Consider the following 24,475-nt stretch of genomic DNA (forward strand, 5'->3'; position numbering starts at 1 on the left):
TGTGTGTGTGTGTGTGTGTGTGTGTGTGTGTGTGTGTGTGTGTGTGTGTGTGTGTGTGTGTGTGTGTGTGTGTGTGTGTGTGTGTGTGTGTGTGTGTGTGTGTGTGTGTGTGTGTGTGTGTGTGTGTGTGTGTGTGAGTGAGAGGGGGAACTGGGTGTGGAGCCTTGACCAAGGGCAGAGGACAGAGAGAGGGAGTGTGGTGGCTGGAAATTCCCCAGACTCTTTCTGTCTTTAAAACAAAAGAAATAATGTCCAAAATGTAATTTTAAGAAAATATCAACAACCTCCGCTGTCTCAGTGTTTTTTCCTCATCGATTGTTGTCAAAATGTCAAACACCAGCATTTGTGAGAAATAAATGTGGCGGCAAGACAAAGAGCGAGCAGAAAAGAAAAGATCCTAAATCTACACAAGACCATTTTAAGACTTTAATTCTAATTATCATTGTGAATGTTGATTGGTTCACTTGTGTTGATACTAAATGTATATCATAAGTTAAAGTCTGATACAGTTATATTTGCATAACTGGACTGGCTTGTTTTCTTGGTTGTTTACACATGTGTGAATTAATTAATGACAGGTGTGTAGACATTGTGTACCCTCAAAGAAATATCTAAAAAACAAATGATTATCTTCAGTTATTTTTGATTAGGCGGACAAAAGGGAATTTGGCAAGGGGTACAGAAGGTAAAACATTATAGAAACAGCATAGCAACTGATATTTCTAAATATAACCATCAGTAATGTCTAAGTCTCATCTAAAATCTGATCCACAGGAGCAGACAGTTCTCAGTTAAGGTTGCTTGTTTACACCCAGTGTCATACAAGGATAACATAAAGAGGATAAACAATATATTATACATTTATATCATATTGTTTGTTTATTTTAGTTTGTGTTGTTTTTTATTATATTTGGGTATCAATTGAGAATCAATGAGAAAAAACAGGGAATGTCATCGTCACACTAATGAACAAAGCAGAAAAAGTGCAACCTAAATGTGGGGTTGTAAACAATGTTTTCTAATGAATACAACACAGACGATGGGACTGACAAAACAAACAGACGGCAGGGTGGAGGGGGGGGGGGGGGGGTAGAGAAAGTGTGCTGAACTACTCAGCAACAGCCACTCAAGTCGTGACGTGTTCACGGTGCTTCCTGCAGCGCTTTAACCCGGGTCCTAGAGACAGTATTTGAGCTTTCTATTCGCTACTTGGCGCTGTTGCTATGGGGCTGTGCATGTTGAGCCGTGCACGTTGCGCCGTGCATGAAAAACAGTTTGTGTGTGCTGAGTTTGGATTAAGGGCAGAAAGTGTTAGGAGCGGGGTGACGAGCCCGCATCACCAGTGCAACATGATGAAACGTGCTTTTATTTTGGTGTCACTGTTTTGTTGTTGTTGATGATGTCGCTCTTGTTTACCTTATTACTGTTCACCATCCAATACTGTAAATAAAACGTTTACTGTCTGGCTTGTGGTGTGTCTGGGATGGTGACCTTGTTGAACTTTATGGGTTTAATGGCAAATATGTTATCACTTTACGTGTTTTATAAATACGTTTTATTGTAAGTAAAGAAGGCTAGCTGAGTGACATTTATTTCGATGTTATAAATGATGGGGTGTGACAAAGGTAGGCTATGTTGTTCGCCAGTATAGTGAGTTTATGTTGACAATAACACCTCATTATATGTGACATTAAAGGACAACAAAGAGTTTATACATGCGACGTCTTCAGTGGTAAAACAACATGTTATAGGGACCTATTGGTCATTCTTTTAAATATCTATATTTCGATAAACACCATGGTGCCCTTCAGTACATCTATAGTCACAAAAAGTTGTAATGACTTTCTGACAATGTTATTTATCATAGACAGGTTCTTTTGGCAATATGAATAGCCTACAATTGATATAAAAGTATAGAAATTATTGCTTAGATTAGTTTTTTTAAATATTTTAATCAAACCACGGCTATACAATTATTATTTTTGGTGTGATGTGGCACCCTATGTTATTCTTGTAAAATTCAACCTTGTATTATAGTTATTATAGGGGGAACAATAGACAAATAAAACAAGTAACAAAAATCATCAGATAAAAATGATAGCACACCTATCACAGACAATGCTATTTATTACAAGTTTGTATAATGAACAAAAATAAATGTTTCTTAATTGTATAACGTAAAGCTGAATACATAACCGGACACACCAAAAGGAGCTCAGTCTGCTTTTAGATCACACCCAGCAGCGCTCGCGCCACACTCTCCATCGACCGGGCGTGTTTTGATATCTCGCGGAGCTGCCACAGAGCGCGCGGTATGAAATGAATGAGAATACGACACCACATGTGTGCTCAAACTCTCAAAGTCCGGTCTGTGGCATTTTACAAATACCGGACAAATAAAAGACATGTGTCTTCCAGAATCACACTTGGTAAAAAAGAATACTGTGATTTAAAGGGGAGGACCGGTTATGATTGTGTTCCCCTCGTGGCGATGGCGTAAAAGGGGTGTGTGCAATGTCAGTCTCGGACAATATTGAGAAAATCACCTGAAATAAAAAAACAGGTGAAAACAATCAGATGGCATTTAATTAATAAAAAAATAAACATTAAATAGATAATTTCTTTCATACGATAAAAAAAGAAATCTGTGAGAAAATCGATTCAGCTTTTTTGTTCGGGAAACAAACAATTCTTCGACATTAGATATCCATGCATATATGTATATTTTTAGATTTTAGTTAGAGCCAACACTGTTTAATAAAACATGTTCTGATTCTGCTGGTGTTATCCCCAGCTAGAAATTGGTTGCCAAGCATTGCATCATTCCTTTCATGTGACTCCCATACGCCCCAAATTCGTCCTGGCCGTCTTATGACTGCATCACAATTGCTGCTCACACAAACTATGAAGGAAAGAGGGAAAACCAGCCGTTGGACCCCGCCTCCGTTCTGATTTGGCTCACCCTATTGGATGTCGTTAAGGAAAATATCTCAACTCCGCTCTCCTGATTGGACCACTTCAACGCCTGTTACTCTCCTATGGTGATAGGTTGTGATCTACCTTCTCATGCATAGTTCGGTTGGCCTCTCTCTCAATATAAACACCGCCGGGAGTTTCCGAAGAATCACATTCAGCCGTTCAAGACTGAACAATGGTTAACATGAGCTATCACCAATTTCTACTAAAATATCCACATTCGAGCTCAAGACAGTCGAGAAGGCGAACGAATAAACGAAAAAGGGTAAGTGGGCATTCGTTTTTTTATAGTTTTCTGCGAAGAGGAAGTCTGTTTTTAAGTCTTTCGGGGAGTAACGGAGACTAAACTTGAAGTGGGCTGGTGGAGAGAAAAAAGCAAGAATTTGGCAGATTTCCCAGTGCCAATTTTAGAAAAAACAGTTGTCTTAATCCATCACAATTTACACGGAGTGATTTTTCTGTGCTGTCCGCTTCTGTTTGACAAGTTGTCAACGCAATTGTACGGACTTAAAGTTGTTTTTATGTTTTTTTCTATTGAGCGTAACAACCGTTTAAAAATTATACTGTGAATTTTATAGACAAAATGTTTTGCCTTGATTATATTAAGTGTCATTTAATTTGAACAAAATACCATATTAGCAAACCCCGTATAGCATCTGACAGGAGGAGTCTGTAGGGCTCGAAACGGAACGGCTTTTATTTTTGACAGCTACCATCTTTCACACATTTAACCAATACTATAATGGTAAATGTTTACCAATTAATGAATAGATATTGATATCTCTTTGTCCTTTTCCCAACCCACTCCTGTCCTCTCTCTTTATTTTAGTTTCCTTTTGTTTCGCCCATTCCTCCTGCTGGACATTCATTTCCATGACGTAACTGTCTTGGCTTACAGTGGACATGTAGCCCAACTAAAAAAAGTAAATATTAACATATAGAAAATAAATGATTATAAAATAGTTTTAAAGGAATATAATTGGTATGGTCTGTTTTGCCAAACCAAATGTGTGAAGTTTAAAATGTGTTGTGTGTATGTGTATATTTAATCAGTTTTGTAATTCATCAATTCACTAACAATGTTTTTTGTAATTATATTTGCACAATAAAAGGAGGAGGAACTCTATTTCGATTAAATGTTTCATGTTAAAAGCTTTGTATACAATAATTAAATAAATTATGTTTTGTTTGAAACCTTTAGGTACTTACAGCTTACGTCATTAATAAAAGCAGTAAACCTGACTGTCAGACCTGAGAGATCAATTTAAAGATCTATTTATCGTTTAACCTCTTGTTTATCGATCCAAACGTGTTTTGAGGACCGTAGAAAGCAGGGGGGCACTAGGGAACATAATGGTCTTTGTTTACAAGCATTACGTGACAGGATCTTTATATTCTCCATCCATGTTGATCAATTTAACATTTGTAACATTTTGTAAATGATAAATTATTGAAATTTAATTTGTCCTTTTCCAAAGAAGCCACCCGTTTAAAAAAAAAAAAAAAAAAGGCACATTCACCCGTGTTTCCTTTTGTGCAAATCATCAGTTTAATTCTGAAATCTCAGCACATTTCAGGCACCATATTTTCAAAGACTTACTTTTTGAATATTTCTTTTCTCTTTCAGGATTGTTGGGACAAGCTATCTCCAACAAATTGGCAGACTTGATTAACAGAGACTTTTCTAAAGGTAAATTCTCCTATTTTACATTCTTAATGCTGCCTGTTTCTAGAATCAATATTTTGATTAAATACTTTTTTGTTTTCATATTAACTTCGTGTTAGTTATCAACATTAACAATACACATATTTTTCCCGCCTTAAAATGCCGATTTATTAGCTTTTTGTATTGCAGTAAAGTCATTACCTCACTTAATCTCACCGTAATTTAATGTACTGTGGTCTAGTTTTTATTCATTATGGTATTATTATTAGGTCTTCTTGTAATAGTCTCAGTAAAAGTTCACCCCATCCTTTATCGATGCATACCTACAAACTATAACTCAACCAGTTGCAGAGCAGTAAAAAATGATCAAGGCAGAGTGTCTGTGACCTGTCAGTTATCTAACATTCTGTGTCCCCCCCCAGGTCCAGTGTGAACCGTGTGGCCGAGTACCTGTGTGTTGCAACTGACTGGCGAGATGACTGCCGAGTGGCTACACCTGCCCCCGCCGTACCCCCCTGGTGTGGGGCCGCTGTGTGGTGCAGAGTTGGAGGCGTGGTATGAGGACCTGCAGGATATTCTGGGCTCCGACACGGGAGGGGCAAAACTGGCACGTGCCCCCACATGCACCGAGGTCAGTAGCTTGAAGAGTGAAATGTCTATCACACCCTTTGAGGAGTGTGAGTGTTTGTTGTCCATCGTACTTTGATCAATTATTTATTTTTGCTTTGTTTTACCATTCTTTTAAAAAGTTTTATTCACATACTGAGTGATGTGATGGTTATTCACCTTAGACTGTGATGTTTAATGTGTTTTGGCCGATGTTGACGTTTGCGTTTTGTGTTTGTAGAAAGAGCCGGAGTTTCTAGATGTTCTGGAGAGTTGTTCCCTGACGTGGCTAACGGATGGAGGCCAGACGTGGGGCGAAGGGGTCCAGAGGACAAAAGAGGAGATCCACAACCCCCAGCCTCTGCACCACACCTCCTCCTCATCATCCTCTTCCTCCTCCTCCTGCATGAGTCCAGCAGTTGCAGAGGAACGGCGGCCAGAGGCTGAGAGTGGGAGAAGTGGCGAGAGTTCCTCAGGAGGCGGCAGTGATCTGCTGCCTCCTGAGTTTTTCGAGTTGCTGAGTGAAGGAGGAGTGGGAATGGTGGATCCGAGCGGAGCAGTGATCAGCGGTGGCTATTATTACCACCACCATCAACATCACCAAGCTAATAATGTCTGCCCTGCGTCCCCCTCAGCCAGCGAGGAGGAACTGCCTTGTGTCCCCGATTCTCCATCCAGCTCCTCCTCAGCCTCCCAGTCCCCATCTCAGAATTGTTCTTCTCCCTCCTCACCCGTTTCTTCTCCCTCTGACTACCAGTCCTCCCGTCTGGGAAAACGCAAAAGGACCACCAGCGAAAGGACCAACTGTGCCTTGTCCTCTTTTGCCTCCTCCACACAGCTCACATCCTCATCATTCTCATCTGCCAAAAAGAGTCGCAAAGAGAAAGAGCAGGAGAACGAGAGGAAGGTACAGGAGCTGACTGAGCAGAACGAGCGCTTGAAATCTGAAATTGACAGGCTGGGAGAGGAGGTACAAAGGACACGTAGAGCCCTGATAGAGAGACTAGTCAACACCAGGAAATGAGAGAAGAATGATGCACAGGATGGAAGAGAGAAATGAAAGATGACAGTTCCTACAGAATTGGATTAAGCAGTGGTGGGGTAAGGTGTGAAACAGGTCAACATGAAATGCCTCTTAGAAAGGATGGAAACCAAAGATATATTTTATAAGCAAGAGGATTTTTGGGAAAACACAGAGCTTAAAATGGCAAGTAGTAGTGAAAGTGATGAAAGTCAAGACGAGAAGGGGCTGCAACAGCAATGCGGCAAAAATAAAAGACACAGCATGTATAAAGGAAGAACAGACAGATCTAAGTGCAAATGATACTGTGGTTTTGAAGAATGTTTTTTAAAGGATGCCTAACACTAAGTTCCATTAAATAAGATGGCAGAAATTGTTACGAGCATTGGATTTTTTTTGTACGTTGAACAAAAAGGAATTGAATTGAGAGAGTGCATTTCATTGTCATCCTATCCCACCATTTTGCAATAATTGTAACTCCTACGTTAAGGGCTGCAATTAGGCTAGCAGAGATTATTTGCCCCAATTTGTGGAGACTATAGGAGCTCAGGAAAAGTCTGAAAGTGCCCAGTGCAGTGTGAGTATGAGAGAATGATTTTTTTGTTGTTGAGATAATTCATAATCTTTCTTACTTTTGTATAACCCATGGCTTGTGTGTATGTGTATTTAGATAAAGTTAGTAGGACCCGGCTATACTTTCTCAGCTGACCTTTTCTATCGATATGGGGATTTGTAGAATAATAACCACAAATTGTTTTACCCTGATTTACTATTTTTATATAACGCTGTAATATATATACTGTACTGTAATGGCTTGTACTGTATAAAGCCCACATATCATATGTTATTTTCCCATTGCATTCACAAAAACTGTTAATCGTAGAATAATACCGGTATGCATGTCGTTTACCATTGATAGCATTAAATACATGTATTTTACCATACCGTTTATTTGATCCCTCATTGTAATCCCAAATTTGCAATAAAAGAAACAAATGTGCAATTTCTTGTGTCATGAATTGTTTATTTGTTTCCCTTAATAAATTAATTTATATTATTAGAAAATAAGGGTAATTGAGAATTGGGGAGTAAAGACAATTTCAGATGAAATAAAATCAATTTATTTTCTGAATCCAAAAAGGGTATTTGTAGCAAAAGGAAAAACACAATTTTACAGAGGATATAAAAAAAATCTTTAAAAATGCGCAACACACCTTCCAACGCTAATATGGTATGCTGACTATCACAGGGAGAGTATAAAATCAGTTTCTTTTGGTGTAGGGATTTGGAAAGATCCCTCCTTTCTGTAGCTGTATGCATTTGAGTCTCTCTTTGTGTGTTTTCATTTCCCCGTCGGCCTATCCAGCATTTCATTAGTCCTCAGTGCCAATACCACATTGTCTTAGATCCTGTCACGGCTTTGCCTTAAGCTAATACCCTCACATCTCTCTTAGTGTACATCTTGTTCCTGTTTCCCTACAATCATACCTCAAACCATTCTACTCTTCCCTTCCTCTCACTAACCTCCATCATTTAGCTTTCCCTTTTTACTTCCCGTCTCACTTCTTCTTGCCCTTCTGAGGTGCCGGGTCAGAGCTCTTCCCCTCAGCCAGAGCCAGCTGTTTCTTTAGGTCCAACAGTTTGGCCACCTCTGCTGTGATCGCCGCCTTCTCCGCTTTCTGGGCTTTGAGTTCTCGCACCTTCTCGCCCTATGATAGAAAAAAAAATGACAGTGTTGAAATTGAATTTTGACGCCCAAATGTGTCTTTGATTAAACATTTGAGATTCTAAGGACGGATTGATGTTGGAAGCTTTTTTGTCAAATATAAAGTAATTAACCAAGGCGGCAATTTGAGGATTTTGTAATTTTACGTGTTTGTCTGGGTTCAGAAATACTGAGAAATTAAACGTTTGATTCCCAAAAATGTAACCGCCGCATTTGCCGTTGTAAGTTTAACGTTAAATTCAAATTTCATTTCAAATGAAATGATTATGATCAATTAATTACAATCTTAAGCATTACCAGATTTCGAAATAGAATTACTGATCAAATTTAGCTTTTAAAATTTGTAGTAATTGAGTTCAGCGGCCCGTAGTTTGTTGCGGCCGTGATTCGATTTTTACGAACATCGCGTTCGTTCCCGTACGGCCAAGAAGACATCACATTTTTTAAATATTCCTTTTGCACAAAGATTATAGTAACGACAAAACAATAAAATAAAGTTAATCTTGTTCTAGTAAAAGAATATTTCACATTTATTGAAAAGAAACCGTAAGAATTGGGTTTACAGTCTATAGCCCGTGTGTTGCCACTAGCCAGCGTTCTCACCTGCTCAGCCACAGCCTGAGTGAGCTGCTTGGCTTTCTCTGGGTCCGCTCCGATCCCCGCTACCACCTCAGCAGCAGCAGCTGGCCCAGCGGCGGGCGGGGGGCTGCCAGCGCTCTGAGCGGTCTTCTGAGTGCGGAAACAGATAGATGAAGATGTATGAATTTGAGGCGTTTATGGTTATTATTTCAAGAGATTACTTACTTCATTTCAGACAATATCACTCATCACTCAAAATGTCGACGGGAGTTTACGAGTCATGAAGTGTGTATGGACATGAAAACACACAGCATTCAAAGGGATTAGTATGAAAACAAAAAATCCGAGGATGTTAGATGAGCTGCTAGTGTTAGTGAAGGCATGCAGTAATCAATATTGACACAGCATAACCAACCTTTTTTGTAGGCGGTTCATCGTCAGACTAGAGGCAGGCGATTGAGCAGAAGGTTAAGAGAGGGATTATTTGTTATCTATATGATGGATGCTTCATACATAATTCAAAAACGTATAGTGTGTTAGCTCCGTAACATGTTTCAAAAGATAGATGCTTCGAGTACGGACACATTCTTATTTGTGATGATAGTTTGACAGAAACCCGTTAACGACTACGCATTATCAAATTCTTTCTTATTTCATTATTCATAAATAGTCAACCTATATTACAACAAGATCTGACTGAACTCATACACAGACCGTTAGGCATCATAAACATCAAATACCTGCTGTCCACCAAATTTCTTCTTCAAAGCCTCAATCTGGTCCACCTCCAGCTTCTGGAACAAAGGACTGACCTTGGAATTAAAGGGGGAACAAAAAAGTTGAAATTCAAAAGAATTTAAGAATGAATTAAAAAAAAAGTTGTGATTTTGGATCCAGCCCAGGGCCAGTGTAGCTGGAAAATTTAACCCGGAGGCTCTGTGCTCGCCTTTGAACAAAGAGGATTATGCAAGTGAGTAAAGTAGATAACTATGTCTGAGAAATGTAGAGTTTGGATCATAATCACCACTTAAATGCAGCGCCGCGTGAAATGTCAGAATTGTTTTGTGCCCGCAGGAATTGTTTATGATTCATGTAACATTAGAACAGTGTGGTGTACTATTCCTTGTCTGGAGACTTTAGTCACGAATCATGGAAGCCTTGGAGAATCGAATGCAGCGTTGACACACCGGTCACCACAATTAGGCCTGAAGGGACAAGTGGCCTGAGAGCAACCTGAAGCCTCCAAACACCGTCCAGGTTATTATTCTCAAGTGTGTGTATGTGTTCTCACACGACTGTAATGTCCTCCAGAGTCTTGAAATATTGACAGACTGTTGCATGCTCATTGTATCACCCAGCATCTACATACAGGAGGCTCCACAGGTGTGTGTGTGTGTATGGACCGTGTGTGTGTGTGTTCTTAGGTCGTACTCACAGTGCCAATGCGGTGGCCGGCACTCAGGGAACATACAAAGGTGCCAGTGCCTTGCAACATGGTATCGACACAAGACTGAGGGGCATTGAACTGATCCCTGATGGTCTGGCTGACCGTCGGCATGTATGGCAGCAGCATCACTGACAGCAAGCAGGCGATGTTCACAGACACACCGGTGACTGTGCCCGCACGCTGCCTGCAGGGGGGGGGAAGGGAGAACAGTTCATGTTTGGTAAATCTTACAATTGATAGAAATTACATCTTAAACACTGCTCTTTTAGTTGGCTGTTCATACAAATATTTCTTTCTTAAAATAATCCTTTTTCACATTCTTTTGGTGAGACGTACTTTGTCGTCATGAAATGAGAATTACAAAAATTGCACCACAGCTCTAGCTCTATCTCAATCTTTATTTATTTATATAGCACATTTAAAACAACCTCAGTTGACCAAAGTGCTGTACAGGGAATACATACAATATAAAATAACACAATGGGAGTAAAATACACTATCTACCTTGAATAAATCTACAGCAGCGACATATTGTCTTAAGCTGGTCAAGGACATCTCACCTTTCGGTGTCTCCTCCCTTGATCTTCTTCCAGGGTTCATTGAGCTGAATGTACTGGTTGCCATGGCGAGAGATGTTCAAGATGTGTCTCAGAGAATCACGGATTCTAGGGGGTTTCAGAGAAAACTTGATGAAAGAGACCCATTAATACAAATGGACTTCAGTAGAGGTCCAAACATGGGTTTATCTAGTAGAATGTTTTACCCTTACTGAAATACACCCTTTTAATTTGGATAATTTTCAATCAGTGAATATCAACACATCAACCGTTTGACGGTAATGCCATTTGCTTAGTCTTACTTGACTTTGTCCAGGAGCTGGATGTACTGCTGCAGCTCCCAGCCCACCAGAGCCAGGAGCCTCTTATCTTCCTGCTGTAGCTCGATCGCAGGCACACAGCCCTCAAAGAACTTGGTGACAAACATGCCAGCTCTGGAGAAGAGAAGAAGCGAGAGAAAGGGGGGGGGGGGGGGGGGGTCAAAAAATATGAAAAAAAGAAAGAAGAAATAGGGGTCAGGGGGAAATGTGGAGTAAGAGAGGCATCAAGAGAAACATCGCTCAACGGGAGAAGGGTATTTTATTAGACTGGCTATATATTATAGATTGTGTTGCTGGATGTAATATAGTGGTCTGAAAGTGTAAACTAACTAACAGTGGGCTATATTGAGCCTATTTGCAACTCCTCTACATTGTAGTTATGTCTCGAGCCAGTCATTTTAGGAATGAGTTGTATGTGCACATCAGGAAGATGTTTGAAGTCAGAACGGTTTTGTCATGTCTGATGCAACAGACTGTTCTATATTTAAAAAAACAACTCAGCCTCTGAGGAAGGTCTGCCATACCATCATCATGTTTACACTGAGCTGTGATTTTTATGTGTGCGACTAAACTTTGAGTGACCTGAATTCTTAATTTGTTTTAATGAGCCTTTTAATTTGTGGAATGACCAAACCCTGAGTTGTTTTCATCCTGGGGCAATAGAGAGTATTCTGTTACAATAACGGAATCCTCTTTTATCAATAAAGTCATATCTATATTAATTAATCTATTCATTAAGAACCCATTTTGGTGCTGAAGCTGATTGTTTGTGGAATAGCCAAAACAGTTTATACTGAACCGTGATAAGCTCGAGCCAAACTTTTTGTATGGATTTGAAAAGGCTTCCAAGATGGACACACTGTCTGTAGTTTTTTAGTCACTAAATCCAGGCAAGGACAGAATTCCCTTTTTTGAGGCAGAATACTTTTTACCTCCAACACCTAAGGCTGGATGCAATCTACAAGATATTTTCAAACCAATTAGGCATCAACGCTGCTGCCCCAGACCAATTTTGAAGATCAAGGTACTTTGAGAAAATGCTGCTGAGAAAAATCTTTGATGTGGGATTAAACCCTGATCTTTTAAAAATCATTTGAGGCAATGTAATTGGGGCTAAATTACGCCATCCCAAACAAATTTAGAAAACTAGGGTGAGCCTCTTTTAAGTTACTGCTCTAACAGAGTTTTTTTCAATGAGTACAACAATCTGAAAACTTAGTTGTTAATTGGACTGCATGACAGTTATGTGCTTCATATTTACTTTTGGAGTGAAACTTATTACGTACAAAACGTGGACAACTTGAGGTAGATTGCCCCATTACTATGTTTTTACTAGTGATTTATCTGAGCCGATCAAGTTTAAATTGAAACAGTGACACACAAAGAGGACCAAGTAGCACAAGTTACTTTGTTAGGCTCCTTTTCTCATACTATCGGCTTAACACAAGCAAAGGATTTTTTAAACATTTGAATGAACTAACCTGTTAATGAAGTTGCCCAAGTTGTTGAGCAGCTCAGAGTTGTTCTTCAGAGCCATGTCGGCCCAGGAGAAAGCTGAGTCCTGTCCCTCTGGACGCACGTATAGGAGGTAGAAGCGCCACACATCAGACGGGATGCCTGTGTCCTTGGCCATGTCTCCAAACACACCCACACCCCGGCTCTTGGAGAACTTGGTGTCCTCGTAATTCAGATACTCTGTGGGGGAATTTACAAAATAAGTTAATGTCAGTGCTGAACCTTAATTATATATAGTAGTAATATTGAATCAGGTCAAATCAGGTAATCAGAATCGGTGCTCACCAGTGGCGATGAGGTGGTTGACCAGAGTGTAGTTGTCCTGAGCTCCCAGTAGGGAGCAGGGAAACACCACACTGTGGAACGGCACATTGTCTTTGGCCATGAAGTTGTACAGCTCCACCTAGTGGCAGAGACAAAACGCTGCACTGTGAGATGACATCATATTAGATCATTATGAGATCATCCAGTTCAAAGAGGACTTATCAGCTCTCCCCAACCCCCATCTCTCTCCCTCTCTACAAACACAGGCCATCACACACACACTTTACAGAAGCTCAATCGTGGGGTTTCAGATGGAGAGAGATGAGTCAGAGCGAGTTAGGAAGACATGTTGGATTTTTTTCATATATCTATAGGGTTTATAAAGAACTTGCAGTTAAAAGGGATAGCTCTGAATGTACTTTACCCACCTAAAACAATTCATATCTGTTTAAGTGTACACTATATCTAGAATATTTTCATCACTTTACCTCCGAATGCAATTAAAGTAGTTATACATAACTCCACGCTCTCGCCAAGACCACCTGACTCCATAAATATATCAGTAATTATATCTCACAGAACAGAAGCATTCTTACTAACCCTTTAAAGCACCAATGTCACACAATAACTGAAACAAACTAATCGTGCATGGCTTCAAGCTGTAAACCAGCAACTGCTGTGTGCTGCAAGGACAATTAAAATCCATAAGAACCTCATAGAACCCCACTTGAAAAATGTCTAACTATCCCGTTTAATGAAAGTACTTTAAAAAACCTATTGAGAAATCCAACATATCTTCCTCTCTCTTATGAACTCATCTCATCTCTCTTCATCTGAATCAAATGGATTGAGCAACCCTATACAACCCCACAAGCTAACCAGCAAGTGCTTCCAGCTTGATGCATGATGTCACTGCATGTGTTGGTAGCTGCGATAGCTTTAAAAGTAATCTAAAATGTACACACACACACAAATAGCAACTAGTTTCCCTTTTCCAAGTAAAGCTAAAAACAGCATAATGAACACCAAAACAATCAGGAAATTCTAAAGAAGACAGATGATGAGACTTTATCTCCGAGGGAGGGATCTTGAAGAGGAAGTTCAAATAGCTGTATTGTCTCCTACTCAGTATATAGTGTGTGCAAAACTGATTGTGCATTTTATTCATTATTGAAGAGGTTATGCCTTGCTCTGAATTCCGTTAGAGTTATATGGGGCCAGGAATTAAACTGTGTTTTAAATTAGATTGCAGAAGACCAGATGGGGCAATGAAAAAAGCAATCACATTCTGTGCTGTGCAGCGGGTAAGATCTGTACCATGTTTGTGCATCAGTACTCTGCTCGGCTCATAACGTCTGGCATGAAGGGGGGAGGAGCGAGGGTGTGTTGAGTTACCTGATGAGGATTCTTCCACCACTTCTCCCATTGGTCGGTGTAGTTAGCAGTAATGGACAGATAACCAATGGGGGCATCAAACCACACGTAAAACACCTGCAGAGAAAGAGAGGGACTTTGTGTTAGGATGTGATTCCAAAACAAATGAATCCTAGTAAAAAGCACACAAAGCTTAGGAGTAATGGGAAAGTCCTTAAGATGTTAATGTGAATTAAAATTCCCTTTGGTATTTATGTTTTGACCTGAAGACTCTCACAGTGAGCACTGCCGTATCATCAGTTACTGCAGCATATGTAAACAGCTAATGAAGTCATTTTAAATGTTTAATTAGGACTCTGAACCTAGATATTAATTGCTAGCTTTCAGCAGGGCTTTGTTATGCTTAAAAAAAGAAGAAAGAAATACAGGGTGGTATGTGCACGTCTTTTTTATACTATATAATAGACTATTAACAAGGGAAAGACAAGATTTGTTATGTAAAACAAGACAATAGCAGACCTTCTCTTTGAAGTCAGGATGAGGTACCGGCGTTCCCCACCGCAGGTCCCTAGTGATGCAGCGAGGTTTGAGTCCATCTCTCAGCCAGGAGCGAGTGATCTGTTTGGCATTTGCCGTCCAGTCACCTGTGCTGGTTGACTTATCCAGCCACTGCTCCAACTGACCCTCTAGCTGCATGAGAGAAAGAGGTAGAAGGAAAAAGATAAAAAAAAAACATGAAATGTCTTAACTCCAAACCACAGCTCTAGGAAGAGTAAAGCCGTTTGTATGATACTATTTCCAAGCTTTTCTGACTTTTTATTCTACTTTTTACTTGCCGTTTGTACTTTCTAAATAGGCTGAGTCTGTCTCAACACCAGTGAGCAAAAGAAAAATCATAATTCATTCAATTTAAGAAGCATACCTTTGGCAGGTCCAGGAAAAGATGTTTGGAGGAGCGGATGGATGGAGTCTCTTTGCAGACCTTACACTGGGGTTCCTGAACGGGACAGCAGCAAACAATTACAGTATGGAATATAACTATTATAGCAGCTGCTACTGCCACCATTCACTTTCTAACATCATGATCATCCTCGTCTTGCTTGTTATCATACACAATCTGCTTCAACTCACCCTGAGCTCCACAGCGTTGATGAGCTTCCCACACTTGTCACACTGGTCACCACGGGCTTCTGGGTAGCTGCAGTGGGGACAGATGCCTTCCACGAAGCGGTCGGCGAGGAAGCGCTGGCACTTTTCACACCGTAGTTGCTCCACCGTGTCTTCCAATAGAAAACCATGCTTGTGGATTCTCCAGAAAATATTCTGTGCGATTCTGAAATATAACAAAGGTAGTTGAAAGCTAATTCACAGGGGGTTGTACCTTGGATTAAAGACAACATTTAAGTATTTTGTATTAACACACTGACGAATATGATAACAAATTAGTCATTAAACCCTGGTGGCATTTATATTTTCAAGCTCAAACTGATACTGCTCTGACCTGTTGGCTAGAACATGTTTAAACGTTATCTATAAATACGGCAATGTAAAAAAGGAACAATGTATTACATTTGGACAAAAACAAAGCTTTTTGTAATCTTTGGTGTTGGATTTGTAAATCTAAAAAGTAAGTGTTAACACCTAAAGCCCATGTCATGAAAAAAGTTGAACCTGTGTTTGATGCCTTTAATGTTTTACTCATCAAAGCAAAAGCCACAAAACAAGAGCTTTTATCTTCATAATCCTGTTCTATGTACGAGCTCAAGTATTAAAGCCTCATCTTTACAGGAGAAGTATGTACCAAAAGCCCATCTTTCAAAATCTATTTAAACAACTATGCAAACAAAAAATAATGAAGACACTTTATCCATACACATACAGTCTATTGCGTAACTGTTCCAATAAGTTCCATCAGGCAACAATCCATACTTTTCAAGCAATTCATATTACTTCCAGACTTGCTGCCTCATCCATATGATGAAATAGATCATTTTTACAACAAAACGTCCAATATATTATTCCTAGATCGACTCTGCCAATGCCTTTCCTTTCTTTTAACTAACGAGAAGTAATGCTATTTCTTGAATAAATACATTGCTAAAGCATTATTAGAAAGAAGGGCTTCACCTGACTGCCTGTATTGAAATGTACAGGCAACCCTTGGCTTGGTTGATGTTTGTTCTAACAGTTTATTTATATATTTGGCACTATTTAAAGGTGACAGATGAGAACAATAGTTTCAGACAGTTTGCTGCTTGACTAAAGAATTTAAACAACTTTATTATAGGATTTATTTTCTTTTACTTATTCTTTTTTTAGTAAATGTTAGAAATGTAAGTCATGACCCACATTCTACAACCATGCTCAATAATCTCTGAGATTAGATAGAGTAGAATGTATGCTTGACAGGACTAGACATCCATCCATTTATATCCACACTGTTATTTACTGCAAGATTAGAGTAATCTTATGTTACATAATTGTGTAGTAATCGTATGGAAACGTGTTCACCCTTTAACATTAAAGCCAAGCAGAACCACATGCAGCCCAGGAGAAGACCAGGGTCCTGAAACGAGCTCTGGATTATTTTTTTGGAGACCCCTCTCTGTTTATCATTAGCTTTGTTGTTCAACTTTGATTATGACTGAAAGAAAGCCTTGTCTTTGATTTCCCACAAAACCGTAGATAACATTTTACAATGTGCACCCTTCTTCCTTGCGTTCACTTACTCCGTCTGCTTTTCGGTGGTGGTTCTGCCAAAAAAGTCGAAGTCAATCTGGAACCACTTGTAGATGTTTGAGTGAATTACATGGTACTTGTCGCAGATCTGCTGCGGGGTCAGACCCTCCTCTCTGGCCTTGTTCTCTGTAGCTGTGCCATACTCGTCTGTGCCACAGATAAACAGCATGTTCCAGCCTCGCATGCGGCCATATCTTAGAGGAGAGGACGGAGTCAGTACAGTAAGACAGAAGATGATGATAGTCAGTTTTCTTTGTAATGTTCAGAACTTTAAAAAAAAAAAAATATTATACGTTTTCATATGCCTGTATTTCAAATACACACAAGATCATGCAAGCTCTCAATGCAAACATCTTTAGATACAGAGGTCAATAATGATTTCTATATTATGGTTATCCATATTGTGTTTGCATCTACAGTATACAGAAAAAAAGGAATGACAAGATAACATTTCTACCTGCAAAAAATAAAACATTTGCTGCATTCTTACTAACCCTTTAAAACACCAATGTCACACAATAACTGAAACAAATTAATTTAAAAAAACAGCAACTGCTGAAAATGAAAATGTAAATAGGTTGGGGGTGTTCCCACCATATCTACTGTATAAACTATGCATAAGAACCTCATACAACCCCACTTGAGAAATGTCAAACTATCCCGTTTAATGAAAGTACTTTAAAAAAACTATACAAATATCCAACATATCTTCCCCACTCTTATTAACTCCCATCATCTCTCTTCATCTGAATCAAATGGATTGAGCAACCCTATACAACCCCACAAGCTAACCAGCAAGTTTGTCCAGCTTGATGCATGATGTCACTGCATGTGTTGGTAGCCGAGTGCTGCATTTCTACCTGCTGAACACATCAGTGCTGAGGACGCAGCCGATGATGTTTCCCAGGTGGGGGACGTTGTTGACGTAAGGCAAGGCACTGGTGAGCAGGATGTTCCGCTTGCCTTCCTGTGGCAAACTAACAGGAAACAAACAGATCCAGGGTTTAATCTTCCTATTTAGTAACTCGTGTTAAAGCTCAACTCACTTCACTCTGCTGTCGACATATGCGCTTTTAATGAGTTTAGAAAACATGGTTGATATAACAGTGATGATTAGTAACATATTAATCTATGGGAGAGTCCCACAGGAAGATGATCTGAAGTGTTGTGATGCCCACATCATATAACATCCTATACCACAACATACACACACTTACTGCACTTAACTCCGAATGAGATGATCTGCCTAGAATAAGGAGCAGCAGCTTCTATTACTTACATGGGGTGCTGTCTGCTTGTAGCCATTGGGCAGGTGTTCAAACCTTTACTCCAGGTGAGAGCAGCTGTCTCCATCTCCTCTGCTGACACCGCACGCTCACTTTCCTCACTCTAAACAGACAGTCAGATATAGAGTCATTCATTGGGAGTTACACCTTAACAGACTTATAATGTTAGTAATTGCCACAAGTACTTATCTGTTTAATAATTCTGCTCTTTTAATTACTTTAATGTTTGAACTATTACCACTGTGGCCAATCATTTATAATTTCTTTCATTTTAAGTATTTCCATCACCTATAAATCATTTCCGTGATGAGAATTGTTGAGCAACAAAACCAAAGGTTAATTGCCACTAAAAGCATGAAATGATAAAACTAGCTGTTCCATTAACAATTCATAAGGAACTGGCTTTGGGGACTCACAAAAGACGGAATAAAATCAAAATTGGCTCTGTTTTAACAAAATGCTGATAAGCAAAAAAGAAGAAGAAGCTTGCAGTATATGTACAGGCCCGTCCACACAGCAGCGTTAAAAAAATCTTGGAGGTGGGCGTATCTGAAGCTTGGGGATTTTTTGCGAGCAAGGCACCAATAACCAATCACATGAATCTCCCGCCCGCGACATACGAAGCAAAAAAGCCCGAAGTAAACTGGATATAAACTCCCCAAACAGGCGAAAACCTACCACTGTCTCTGCCACCTCCCTCCATGCCTGGCTCCTCCGGTTTATATCCCGGTAGGTAAATAGGGACTGGTCATAAAGCACCGGGTGATTCCCTACCGCTAATTTCTCCTCCATGTTTTGGAATATGAGGAAATGAACTGCGGTATGTCTCTCCCAGCATACATGCGGTTTGATTGGCTAGCGCTTGAACTGTCAGATTTGCATAAACGGGATTTGATTGGCTGACGCTTCCACCTCAGCTTAAAAAGTTGAACATTGCTCAACTTTGAATCCTGAAAATCCTGAAAATCCTGAAAATCTCCACTCTGCTGCCCACAAAGTGACGTCACCCCATTCAAAGTGAATGGGCAGAAGCGTTCCAAGATTTTTTAACGCTGCTGTGTGGACGGATTTGTGTTCAGTATAGTGGTATAACTCGTTTTCCAATACCTAGTATGGATCTGAAACTAAATTTAAACCTAAATTTGATAGAAAAACGTTCAAATCCTTCCATGCTTACACAAGAAAGACAACAGAGGATACAAAAAATGTGGCCCAACCTCTACATGCTGTATGTTAGTATTCCTAACACAGGTGTTAATTTAGCTTTCATAGAGCCAGGTTAACACTCAAACTGAGGCTGCCTCTGCCCTACAGGAGAGCCCTGCTTAGGTGAACTCAAGGTGAACCTTTGAATGCCTGAAGTTTCTGCCTAGTAGCTACAGTGAAGTAAAGTCAGTTAAAGTGGCAAGGGAACCGTGTGACAGTACATGTGTCTTGCAAGGTTTTGTATGTGTTGCATTTATTGCTCCAAGATAACAAAAATAAGATGGAAAACCTCACAGAGTGTACATGTTTCCTGAGGCAAAAGCACACGTGTAGTCAGGTACTGAAGCACCCCGGAAAGCCGTTTGATCAATAAGAATGCTTTAAGTGTAATGGTAATCCTGGTGATCTGGCTGATACCTCTGCTGGGTTGCCGTTGCATGGCTGTGAGTCTCTGCACTGGCTGCTCGGGGGGGCAGGCTGCCTCTGCATGTAGCTCTTCATGCCCTGCAGGCCTTTCCCCTGCAGCACTTTCTGAGCAGCAGACTGGCAACTGTGCATAACAGCCCCACGGTCAAACCAGGCCTTAATAGACGCACGTTCGCCTGTTAAAAGAGTGAAAAAAAGCCGGGAAATAGTAAGGAAGGGAAAAGGAAGGAAGAAAAGGGGGGGGGGGAAAGTAGACAAGAAATGTAAAGGGTTGCATAAGGGATCATTATAACATAGGAAACAAGATATAAGACATTTGGGTAATTTAGGCATGAGCGTTTATTACTACTTACCCAATGCTAGTGAAGCGTCAGATAAAACAGGGTACAGCGCAGCCCACAAAACAACATCAGCAACTGAAACAGCTTCCTGAAACAAAACACATCTTAATAAACATATATTTTTAAACATTAAACACAAATTATAATTGACATTTCCATGTCTCATTTACTTGTTATTCCATCAAAAACCAAAATGTTTGTTTGATTTCAAAGCCCTAAACAATACAGAAAAAAAGGACAATTTTCAGCATGACTGTTTTTCTGTACCTGCTTCTCACTATCTATGGACTCCATGTACTGCCTCACTGTGTGCTTACCACACTGTTCTTTAGCTTTACTCAGGGCTCCTCCAAGCCATGCCAATTACCAAGAGACTTCACAAAACACATTTCTGTACACATTAAATATATGACAGACGCAGATGACTTGTTGCCTCAGGGGCTGCGAATACCACAGGGAACTGATCCCACACCAACCCCCCCACACTCAGGCACTTCTGCAACATACAGTACTGGAGCGCTTCCACCAAAAAAATCGTTTTAACTTAAAAATGTATCACTAGCTCAACATCAGCAGCTGAAAAAAAGAAAAATAAATGTTGCCTGAGGAGCCTGATGTGGCACAGAGGAGACTCAGCTGAGCTTCCATAGAGGCATCATGAACGTTTGACTTGATCATATGTTAAAATAGCCGTAAAAAGGCATTGTTTGAGTGAGTAGGTTTGTCCTTATCTTATAAATGTGATCACGCCATACATAGCAAGTAAGTGTTAATAGAAAAATAAGTACTGCAGTAGCTTAACAGGAGATGTTGATGCTGTACCCCGGTTAAATATGGCGTGTTCCCCTTGCTCAGGCTTTGCTCCAAGTAGTTTAGTGGCCCCTGGAGGACCTTGGACACCTCTGAACCTTGTCCCTGCACCACTGCCAAGTGAAGGGCCTGTAGCAGAGCGGGCTGCACAACAACAACAAAACAGAAATAATTAGAATTGATTGAATGACACTAGATCAAGCAGTAAACCAACGAAGCATGACTGATGTTAAACAATTCATTTTCTTAAGCCCTACAGAGCAAATTGTTCTTTTGAGAGCATGAGCTTTAATCATATAGCTGCATGGATGTATGTCCCGTTGGCAACACATTGAGGGACAGTAAGAGGATTCTGCATTAGAAAACGTTCAAAGGTAGGAACTAAAAATAGTTTGCATCTCAAAGAGGTTTAGTGTTTTATACAACAGATTACCAGCAAACTCAATTATTTTATGTAGAGCTTACCTGAAGATCTGTGGCCTCCCATTCAAGCCACTGGTTGCAAAGTTCACTGGAGTCTTTTCCACTTACTTCAAACAGGTATCTAAGGGAATAAGGGGAACGTGTGTCAAAGAGATGCTGTTTACTCACACTTCAAATATATACAAATATCTTTAACATCGTCAACTACATGAGTTAGTTACAATGTGCCTCAAAATGTAATTAAAGTCTAGACATTATAAATGGAAAGTACGCAAATGTCCCTGCTATTATAGCCTGTTTCATTTTATAGTGTAACTATCCGATTTATCATTAATTTAATATGACATGGAAATATGTTTACATTTTACAATTTACATCCCTTCTTTGGCTTGCCCATGTTTTGAGATATCCATCTCAAATTTCATTAGCAAGGCTCACAGATTTATAATATGAGCTGAAATCTGCATGACTAGATACAAATTGAGATAAAAGTGTAATTTGTTTTTGATCGGATTCTTATGGGTTTTAGATATCTGAAACGTTATAGAGAGGCTTGGTTAACAGCCTTGATATTCATGCCAACTTGGCAGGAGGGTCTATAGTCGACTGACCGGCAGATGGCATTGGAGCTGAAAAGATGCAGTCCACTGGGCAGGAGAAGGGCAGGCAGGGCTGGACGGCTAAGGAAGGGCACCACTCTCTCTAAAAGAAAATAACAGATCACAATGTTTGTTTAGATGCATCACAGCAAATACAAAACACACAACAAGAAATAACATTGCCTGGTAGATGAGCTTGTTCTTCCTAGGCAGAGATTATATTAGAATCCAAAGCTGTAAGGAGAAGTAATAACAACACAAGACTCCTCATATGCATCAATGATAATCCTGTGATCAAATTCTTAGCCTCAATTCTTACTAGAATAACCACTCGAGAGCACAAAGGTCACTTAGAAGGTCCCGGATTTGAGCTTCTTTATCTGGAATGTATCACTAAATGAGGGATTGTGATAATATATTTGTTTTGAAATACTGTTAAATAATGTTGTATTGACTCTACGCTCAGGTAGAAGAACAGTACTGTATATTTCCACACATTTTAAACAACATATATAGTTAAATGAATGATACAATGTACTTCCATACACCTAATACTGTTTGTATAGATAACATATCTCTGAGTCCACTTCATTCACACACTGAGGCTGTGTGCCAGATGGTACTGGTTTTTCATCTCTGATCAGCTCCCACAGAGGACTAGCACACATCTGGAACTGAAGAGAGTGAAGCCTCTCCCACATGCCTGAGACAACATAAGCCCAAAGCTGGAATGTACCATTTAATTAGAATCTAATTCCTTTACACAACAGCCCCAAGATGAAGTTCCAAAGACAATGCGTCTGAGAGAAATAGCCCCTGTCGCAGTAGTACTCAGAGTTGTAGCAGTAGTTAAATGGACTCAATGCAAAAATAAAATCACCATCTAATGATCATTATTAAGCTTAGCCTAGGGAAGACTACTGGCATTAAACCACTCTTTGGACAACATTTTCAACTGTGAGTAATAGGTACGATCGAAAGCCATTAATGGTGATTTGGTTAAAATCAATATCAAGAAAAGTTCAACGTGTTTACTTTTGTCAAAGTCAGAACATGTTGGCCCAATTTGTAGGCAAACCTTTTTTTTTTTTTGCCATGATGGCCTAATCTGCTCTCATATATAGTGCAAAATAAGACTTCTTATGATATTATTAATACTACTACTACTACTACTACTACTACTACTACTACAACTACTTATAATAATAATAATAATAATAATAATAATAATAATAATAATAATAATAATGATAATATCACCACCTTTACTAGTTTATAAACACATTAATGAATCAATATAAATGATCAAGTAAGATAATGTAAGTTATACTGAAACCGACCACTCTCCACAATGAGTACTTTTATTTGCATCACATGAATGCACATTTTGTAACATCTTGTGAGTCATTCCTTATACTCCATAAGGTGAACCTTGCACCTTCTTCTGACTATTTTTTACATTTCTGCACAATACTGTCTCATTAAAACTACAGTAACATTGTTTTACTGTTTATTCCAAAATAGTTCTGCATTGGCTCGTTTGATTACGATGTGTATGCATGCACTATTATAGACAAAAGCAAATTCGTTGTATTTGTAAACCTACTTAGTAATAAACCTGATTCAGATTTGTTTGTAATTAAAATATATTTGAATCCTTATACTATTGTATTTGTATTAATATTTTGAATGAAGGACTTTAACATGTAACAAGGACGTGTCTACACTGTTGTTACAACGTTAACAATGTAACGTAAACCCAACCCAGGTAAACCAGGACTGTTCCAGGCAGGAGGAGTTTAGCCTAGCTACTGTAGGCTGTCTACTGTACATGTAAGCTCTACACCTGTATGCACTGCTAAACAAAGGCTACATTGGGCTGCACTAACAAACGGTACTACAGAAGACGAACAAAGCAGTGATGTGCAGTAAAGTAGATTTCTAGCAGCTTCTCAAATGCTACGCGCTGTCAGTCAACAGTGATTGATAGTTAGCATTTGGTCAGGACTAGGGCTAACGTTAGCTTGCAGTTAAACAGTACACATCAGTTACCACACACATGCGATTCAAACGTGATTAAACCACACATTATGATTAGTTATCAGATATAAGCCACCCTCACAATTAGATATACAGTCTGGTGTTCAGCTAACCATGCTCCCTTACCTTCGTGGTTGACATACTGGACATCACACTGAACTCCACTCACTTCTACAGCTGCTAACACTTTCAGGCAGTGCGGGTTGCCTTCACTGACGAATAGTTTCATCTGGATGTTTGTAGCCACAGTGTTATATCGGGACTTACTTGGCCTTAGTGCTGACAATATATTTGACTTTAAAACAAGACAAGTAGCAGCTGGTACTGGTTGTAACTTTGCCGGTGAGCGTAGTCCACACACGCTGATGCAAGAAGTGTTTGCTCTCTTACAAATGGCGGAGATGTAGTTTTTTAGTGGTGTCTGTGTCGTTCACGGAAACGATAAAGGTCTTTCAAATAAACTACATTTCCCACAAACCATTTCCAAAAGCGTAATGAATGAGGTCTGCTTGTTTTTATTCCACTCTAGCACCGCCGGGCGGGATTCGATTTGT

The 24,475-nt window shown here is 39.6% G+C and overlaps 2 protein-coding genes across 5 annotated transcripts; one reads left to right on the forward strand and one right to left on the reverse strand.

Moving 5' to 3' along the window:
* The first annotated feature begins 3,085 nt into the window (after positions 1 to 3,085).
* Positions 3,086 to 7,274, forward strand: ddit3 (DNA-damage-inducible transcript 3). Of its 2 annotated transcripts, XM_034138784.1 has the most exons (5): positions 3,095 to 3,241; positions 3,806 to 3,899; positions 4,604 to 4,666; positions 5,065 to 5,273; positions 5,490 to 7,274. In XM_034138784.1, the coding sequence occupies exons 4-5, from the start codon at positions 5,118 to 5,120 to the stop codon at positions 6,270 to 6,272; spliced, it is 939 nt and encodes a 312-aa protein (XP_033994675.1). In that variant the 5' UTR covers positions 3,095 to 3,241; positions 3,806 to 3,899; positions 4,604 to 4,666; positions 5,065 to 5,117; the 3' UTR covers positions 6,273 to 7,274. The 2 variants fall into 2 exon arrangements, with proteins under 2 accessions (XP_033994674.1, XP_033994675.1); XM_034138783.1 differs by lacking the exon at positions 3,806 to 3,899 and having other exon boundaries at positions 3,086 to 3,241.
* A 100-nt stretch (positions 7,275 to 7,374) lies between these two features.
* mars1 (methionyl-tRNA synthetase 1) lies at positions 7,375 to 24,299 on the reverse strand. Of its 3 annotated transcripts, XM_034138780.1 has the most exons (22): positions 24,048 to 24,299; positions 21,894 to 21,984; positions 21,325 to 21,403; positions 20,872 to 21,003; positions 20,062 to 20,137; positions 19,700 to 19,884; positions 18,070 to 18,179; positions 17,651 to 17,767; positions 16,781 to 16,984; positions 15,183 to 15,384; positions 14,974 to 15,048; positions 14,571 to 14,741; positions 14,073 to 14,168; positions 12,699 to 12,816; positions 12,380 to 12,593; positions 10,881 to 11,012; positions 10,582 to 10,686; positions 10,010 to 10,205; positions 9,315 to 9,386; positions 8,990 to 9,016; positions 8,599 to 8,724; positions 7,375 to 7,978 (listed from the first exon to the last, which is right to left on the reverse strand). In XM_034138780.1, the coding sequence occupies exons 1-22, from the start codon at positions 24,148 to 24,150 to the stop codon at positions 7,829 to 7,831; spliced, it is 2,781 nt and encodes a 926-aa protein (XP_033994671.1). In that variant the 5' UTR covers positions 24,151 to 24,299; the 3' UTR covers positions 7,375 to 7,828. The 3 variants fall into 3 exon arrangements, 2 of the variants coding, with proteins under 2 accessions (XP_033994671.1, XP_033994672.1); XM_034138781.1 differs by lacking the exon at positions 8,990 to 9,016; XR_004556601.1 differs by lacking the exon at positions 7,375 to 7,978 and having other exon boundaries at positions 8,635 to 8,724; positions 8,800 to 9,016.
* Positions 24,300 to 24,475: the final 176 nt, after the last annotated feature.

Source organism: Trematomus bernacchii, unplaced genomic scaffold, assembly GCF_902827165.1.
Source record: "Trematomus bernacchii unplaced genomic scaffold, fTreBer1.1, whole genome shotgun sequence".
Taxonomy (NCBI): Eukaryota; Metazoa; Chordata; class Actinopteri; order Perciformes; family Nototheniidae; genus Trematomus; species Trematomus bernacchii.